General features: G+C 39.8%; 1 protein-coding gene across 1 annotated transcript in view; it reads right to left on the bottom strand.

Annotated features, from left to right (window-relative positions):
• Nucleotides 1-1669: 1669 nt before the first annotated feature.
• Nucleotides 1670-7664, bottom strand: part of LOC109922071 (fibronectin type III and SPRY domain-containing protein 1) — a 31493-nt gene continuing 25498 nt past the window's right edge. The window contains exons 7-10 of the mRNA XM_048613897.1: nucleotides 7179-7388; nucleotides 4704-4802; nucleotides 2668-2827; nucleotides 1670-1778 (exon numbers count right to left, since the gene is read on the bottom strand). Of these exons, the coding sequence (XP_048469854.1) occupies nucleotides 1670-1778; nucleotides 2668-2827; nucleotides 4704-4802; nucleotides 7179-7388 (578 nt within the window). The remainder of the gene's footprint in view (nucleotides 1779-2667; nucleotides 2828-4703; nucleotides 4803-7178; nucleotides 7389-7664) is intronic.

Genomic DNA, 7664 nt, shown 5'->3' with positions numbered 1-7664 from the left:
TCCTCCTTGCTTAGCCCCCTCCTCCACTGTAAGGGGGCTTTAATTTGGATTGGGCGGTGCCACATTGGAAGTTGATGTCACCTCACTGTGATGGGAGTTGGCGCTTCTTCATGGCTGTGCATAATCAATATGGGCCTAATGTGGCTTTCATTCCAATTGTTTTTTGCTTCACCATTCTCTCAGTTTGCCCAACCATTCTGACACCCAGCGATAGCTCAGGTAAGATATGGAGAAAAGATAAACATCTGAAGCAAAGTAAGGTACAGGACCCATGGGCAGAAGTGGAATAGTGGAGTCAGCTTTGTGTTAATCTAGTGAAAGAACTATCACAGACCCGATGGGTCAAAACGTCTCCTTGCATGCTGACAACCACAATAGTTCTGTATTAAAGCAGAATTTCTCCAAATGCAAATTGAAAACTATTTGCATGCAAGATCCACATCAAGAACATCATTTTAAAGCAACATATGTAGGGATGCAGCCCAGACACTAGTGTCGATCTCTACACCCAACTTAGTCCTAATTAGATTTATTAAAATATCACATTCAAGTCTCATTGATCACTTAAAGATTTTTTTTTTATGTTCACAGGTTGCTGTAAGATACAAACTAGTAGTGGGCTGACTTTCACTTGGACACTGCAGTGCATTGTAAGGCTGGACAGTAAAATTATAATATTTTGATAATGCTTCTAATTTTTATTGTTCCACTACATTGGCCTGAAATAAAATTTTAGGATTTAGCCCCAACTTCTTTTTAAATAGTTTTGTTTGATTTTTTGCTAGTGAAACAATTAATGGCCAAGGCAACTATTTGTGAAGAACTGGTCTTGCTGACTAAAATTGTTTCCGAAGTGATGAACAACCTTCAAGCAACAACTTCATTACATGAGGTGCAAATTCAAGGTCTGTTTGTGAAGAAATAAGCAAAATGTTTGAAGCTAGCAACTTGAACTGCTTATGATACATTATCTTAAACAAGAATCATGTTTTTTAGTAGGTTTCGGGTTACTGTATTGATATATCAACTATATTTGAAAATAAAGCACTTATATTTTAAAAGGCAATCCTGACATTCTGCTAGAGACATAGGTTCTTAATTGCCTTAGCATTTGGAGTGGATGGTTTATGAATGATAATTTTCATTATTAATAAGGGGATGAAACATTACGATACAGATGGCACATTCTTTATAGATACATAGCTGTTAGATAAGTTAATTCCTGGAAAAGGAGGAAAAAGTGATGGAGATTTGTCTCGGCCTATATGACTCTCGTAACAGAGATGGGGGTTACATCAGCTCACTATCATTTTAGGCCAATGAAAGGGGGCAACTCAGACCTTTCCCTAATAAAGGGATGAGCAACTTAGGGAGAATTAAGCAGAAGAATCTGAAGCTTAGCATCTTTGACGTCACAGTCTACCATCGCTTCTGTGGGATAGCTCTAAGACACGGTTCAGTGAACTTGACTTCAGAGAGAGGAGACAGAAAGTCAAGGAATCCTGGCCCTTTCATGTTGTCTTCACAAGTACTTATAAAATCTTGCTTAATAAATGTTTTGAGTCATATTGGTTATCTATACCTTGTTGGGTCAGGCACAACCGAGGACCGTATTGTTACAAATTATTAGGACTTAGATATTTAAGGTATAAGATGTTGAAACCCGAATTCACAAGAAGTGTTTCTTGTACCTACCCAAGACAGTGTATGACTCTGCAGTAAAGCGATCTCTGCTGCTCCGTCCAGATGGCATTCTCTTTGGTGATTGAATGATGCTCCTTAATACAGGAAGATAAAGCTATTATAACCAGAGTCTGGCAGACAGTCTGCTCGATTCGTAGGTGATGTTAGAGCTGTTTTAAGTACCACAAGCAAAACTAATGAGAACTGCATTACAAGACAGGAATCCGTAGAATCAAAACATTCTTTTTACAAAAAAAGAAGAAAATATGGATAATATGATCAAAAATTCAGCCTGTGGCAGAGCAGGTGTAATCCTGTTGTCAACACTTTGTGGTTCAGTAATTGAACTTGGATATTAATAAAGGTTTCCAAATGTGCATATTTCAACTTGGAAGTTGAGGGCAGTTCCACAAAGATGTCAGGGTGTTACAGAAAAGGAACTGACATGTCACCCTAGGTATGAATCAAAGAGAAAATATAAAAAAAAAATGCTTCCTCTGTTTCTGATTTTTCTCTCCTTTCACTTGCAATGACCAGACTCAGGAGGACCCATCTAACCTTGGTTAATTCAAGTCTATCAGGAAGGGAGGAATAGAAAAACATAGTAATGGGGTAGATGAGGAAGAGTGCAAGGAGACCCACATATGGCATAAAGATCAGCATCGACCAATAGCAGCAACAAAGATTAAAATAATGATAGGAGTGCTTATAATTTATATTTCAATATTACTACATGTTTACATAGCGTAATACCAAATTCAAAGAATATGCATAAAATAACTCCCTTTCTGTCCCCTGCTCTGTTACAATCTATTTGCGTTTGTTGCTTTAGAGCACGATGTGTTGCTAGGGTTTAATATGTTGATCAGCTGGAGCTCTTGGCTGCTGGAGATATAGCCCAGCTGCTAATACTTGGGACACCTTCCAATGAAATGGGTCTGTGACACATTCCCACATATCTTGACCCTAGCTGAAGTTTTGTACCTTGCAGGGGAATTTGCCGGCGATGCTGTCCTACTTCGGTTTTCCTTTCCTCGGACTTTGATCTCTTGCACCTTCCCCCCTGATGCATCCCATTCCACACTGTGGTCCTCCACTTTCAAGTTCTGATGGGCTGTTGCAGCATCCAAATTGAAATTAAATGCTATAAAAGACCAATGGCTTTAATTCTCAGTAATAACAACAGAAGCCAAACTCTCTACTGGAAATGAACTGTTGCTCAAAAGCTGATAGAAATAATTTAATGCAAAAGGCTTCATCTTCATAAATTTTCCAATATTTGATATCCCAATATCCTTAAACCACATGCTCATCCTTCACAAAAGAGTCCTATCCACTCTTTAATTGTAGACATTTATTATATTAGTTTCCAAGTATTATCAAATTGAAGTTTCATTCATTTTACAATTGCTCTGTGTTGATCTCGATAAAAAGGTGCTCTTAAAGAGCCTAGCAGATTCTGTGGTAACAGAATACACCCTTCCCAGCAGGAGACCAATGTCTAGAAGGAAAAATGCAGAGGATTAAATTTGCAATTAAGTGACATATGGTATAGTTATAATGGGGAACTTTAATTATCCTAATACAGATTACAACAGTAATAATGTAAAGGATTGAGATGTGGAAAAGTTCCTAGATTACGTTCAGGAGAATTTCTAGACCCATATGCTTCCAGTCCAATGAAGAAATCACTGGATCTGCTTCTGCAGAACGAGTTGGGTAATGTAGATAGAGTGCCAGTGGAAGAACATTTAGGACACAATGATCATCAATTCATTAGGCCTTAGGTCAGCGATGGGAAAAGGCAAGGAGCAAAGATGGTTTCACTGAGGAGGGCCAAATTCAACATCTTGAGAATGGATCTGGCCCAGGTAAAGTGGATTAAGGATTGGTAGGAAAAGCAATAATGTAACAATGGGCTGTCTTTACATTTCCACGAGGGGGAAAGATAGGGTTAAAGAAAACAATCTCAGAGCTCCCAGAACATCTAAGGAGATAGAGTGTCAAATGAAGGAGAAAAAAGTTATATATTACAGATGATCAGACTCTACAGAAAAGGTTTAAAAACACAACAACCCAAAAAAAGCTGAATGTTTTGACAGTGACGGTTAAATTTTGGAAAAAGAGAATTCAATGCAGTTTAAAAACACATGTAGAACAGAAAGCTCTTATAAGTTTCCAATCTGTTAGCTCATTTGAGGGAAAGGTTCTGCCCATTGTTTGTCTCTCCAATTTTCTTGGTACTTTTACATTTTATACCAATATTAACAATTTATGTTAAGAAACACAGGCAACAATACAGCATTGGAAAACACTGATGTAGCTGAAGATGGGGACACTGTGTGGCCTCATGTCAATGTCACTACGGTTACAGGTTCTTCAGATTTCTCTCCCCTTCTCTGAATTCAGAACTGTTTGCCCTTAAATCAAGTATCAACAGGCTTTAGACGCACAAACCTTCTCCCCATTGTGTCCTATTGGATGGACACAACTACAGCAAAAGTTCAAGAACGGCCCTACCCACCTGGCTCTACACCCATCATGATCGATAATAACAATGTAGACTTTGGTATATGGGGCACAATTTCAAAAACGTCAGATGACTCAAAACTTGGAGAAACGCAAGGAGGACGGTGTTAAATTTTTAAAAGCACAGACAGACTGATAGAATGGGCAGGCAGTGGCTGGTGAAATTTAACAACAAGAAGTGTGAAGGGATTCATTTCAGATGGAAGAACATGGAGATGCGTTATGGAAAAAGGGCTCCAATTCTAAAGACCGTGCGAGAGCAGAGGGGCCTGTGAACAAATTGTTGGCAGTGGCAGGACATACTGAGAAAGAAATCTGTAACAGCATATGGGACCCAGAGTTTTGATGTTCAATCCTCACCATCTGAACTGAAATTGGAAGCAGTGTCCTCCTGTAAGTGGAGGAGCAGCAAATCGAGGTGAACAAGAGGATAGCAAATCCATAACAAGTACATGAAAAGTCAATTTAGAATAAACAGCAGTTTTACAAACCACTTGTCTCCAGGGTGATGGGTTCGGAGAACTCTCCAGCCACTGCTTTGTTGCAAGCTTTCACCCGAAAGTTGATAAACTTTGTGTCAAATTTCAACCCTGGAAAAGCATATTGAAAAGAATTTAAGGTCATAAACATTTTGCATTAACAAGCAAGTCAAGCATCTCTAACAACCAAGCTAAGAAATACCCTTCCTCATGTGGAATTCAGTCTGAAAGATGGTGAATCCAAGAAAATCCAGTGTTTGATTTTTGATCTTTGATCTGTATGGAGTTAGCTCATTTCAGCTGAGTTAGAAACGAGAATACAATGGCTCAAAAAGAAGAGAAATGGGAAAAAAATATCAGGCTGCATTGGAATGCTTTTCAAAGATATGTGACACTAATTCAGGGTGAATTATGGCCACATCTCCCAGAGCTCGATCTCAGGTGGCTGTTACCTATTACCTTGGTTCACATACCCTTGATGTTAGAAGTCATGGCATCATAGAGAGCACAGAAACAGACCCTTCAGTCCAAAAGTGCTGTAATTATATCCACCTCCACCACTTCCTCTGACAGCTCATTCCACACATGCACCACCCTTTGCATCTAAAAGTTACTCCTCAGGTTCTCTTTACATCTTTCCCCTCTCACCTTAAACCAATGCCCTCTTTGGAGGGCAAATTATATACCTCCAAAACTTTGAAGCATCTTTTCAAAATCTCCCCTCGCCTGACCGCATCCCAAAACCAGCCCAGCTCGTCCCCGCCTCCCTAACCATTCCTCCCACCTCAAGCCCCACCCCCATCTCCTACCACTAACCTCATCCCACCTCCTTGACCTGTTCATCCTCTCTGGACCGACCTATCCCCTCCCTAACTCCCCACCTACATTCACCTTTACTGGCTCCATCCCCGCCTCTTTGACCTGTCTGTCTCCTCTCCACCTATCTTCTCCTCTATCCATCTTCTGTCCGCCTCCCCCTCTCTCCCTATTTATTTCAGAATCCCCTTCCCCTCTCCCATTTCTGAAGAAGGGTCTCGACCGAAACGTCAACTTTCCTGCTCCTCTGATGCTGCTTGGCCTGCTGTGTTCATCCAGCTCTACACCTTGTTATCTCAGATTCTCCAGCATCGTCAGTTCCTACTATCTCTTCTGTATACTTAAGGTTTAACACCTTTGGATACACACATGACAGAAGCAAATACTAAATAGCATATGAAAGCATCATTCACAAAGCTTTTTTAATGCTAATTGATATTATGGAATCATAGCAGCATAGGTAGAGGTACCATTCAGGCTATCAGGTCTGTACCAGTTCTCTAAGACAGCAAATTATATACCTCCAAACGTCATCATTGATTCTTTTGCCTATTATTTTAATTCTGTGCCCTCTTGCACTCATTTCCTTCCACCAATGGCAACATATCTCCCTGCCTAATGTTATTGTTAATGCCATGTTAATGTTTTTCTCATTGAAAATGGCACCAATATAAGTAATATTAGACTTCATTTGCCAAGAGTCCTTCGGCAATGCTTTACAATACATGCTGATCTCAAGCACACAGCAGGAAAAGGGCATCAGATGCATACCACCACGAAGATATTTCCCTCCAAGTCACCCATCACCTTGACACAGAAGTACATCATCGTTCCTTTTCAAACTCCCTCCCTAACAGTACTGTGTGTACCTACAACACATGGACTCCAGCAACTTAAGGTGACTGATCACTATCTTTCTGAGGGAAGTGCGAAATGGGCAATAATTGCTAGGAAACACAAAAGAAAATGTATAGGAAAAATACAGCATATAGGAACTTAACTATTGGACAAAAAAGGTTTCTACATGTTGACAAAGTTAAAGTTCCACATGGATTTTACCAATTTCCTTTAAAATAGTGTAATATGTAATCATTGTCCTTTCCTTATGTTTAGAAACATACTCATTTGACATTAAAATATAAACTTCCATTTACGCAGCACATTTTTAAATCAAGTTGCCACAGAATGCTTCATGCAATTACTTCTAAAGTGTCCTTACATTTACAATTGAAGCAACCATTTAATTACATGTCACAACCCACAAAGAACAATGGGATGAATAACCTGATAGCCAGGTCCTGGTGACATTGTTTAAGGGAAGGAATATTAGCCAAGAAGCTGGGAAAACTCACTGCTTTATAAATAAAGTCTCTCAATTTTTTACACATCCGTCTGACCTGGCAGGAGGGCTTCAAGGTGGCAATTAATCTGAAGCATAGCATCCCCTCCACTCACCACATTGTTAGCCCATATTATGTGGGGTTTAAGACATTGCCAAGTGAGTTACCATTGAAAGAAAAAGAAAAAATTAGTTGAGGGATGGATGTAATTTCTCAGTCAACAGTGACAGCACCATCATCTCTGAATCAGTGGATCAAGCGATATTCCAGGAATTTGAGCATATTATATGGTGGGTCACTTCAGGGAAGAGCGGAGGTTAGCTGGCATTACCTGACAAGGTAAATTCCTGCTCTTTGATGCCTTCCTTCACCATCCAAGGGTGCTCTTCCTTTAGTCGTGGTGGTCCTTCATAATTGGTTTTGCGATATTCTAGAACATAATGATCGATCTTGCCATCGTCTTCAGGCATTCTCCAGACTACAGTCACACAATTGTCTGCCACCAGGCACTCTGATGCATCGATCTCTGGAATACTTGGTACTGATCACAAAAGTGAAAGAAAAATCAATACATACAAACATTCTTGCATAGACAGACCACTCTCTGGTGCAAATGCTCATTTCATGGAAACTGAGACATTGAATATCAGCACCAAGTTTTATCAGTTTAGCGTATGTAATCACTCGCAGTACATCGTGATTAGGAGTGAGAGACTCTAATCCAGCCAGATTAGGGGCAGTTATAGCAATTAGAGTGGTCACTGTGGCTCTGTTCTACTGGGCAGAATGCTCATCAATTGAGCTTTTCAGTATCTCA

Source organism: Rhincodon typus, chromosome 29, assembly GCF_021869965.1.
Source record: "Rhincodon typus isolate 14 chromosome 29, sRhiTyp1.1, whole genome shotgun sequence".
Taxonomy (NCBI): Eukaryota; Metazoa; Chordata; class Chondrichthyes; order Orectolobiformes; family Rhincodontidae; genus Rhincodon; species Rhincodon typus.
The sequence above is the reverse complement of the archived record's forward strand: the minus strand, read 5'-3'. Positions and strand labels throughout refer to the sequence as shown.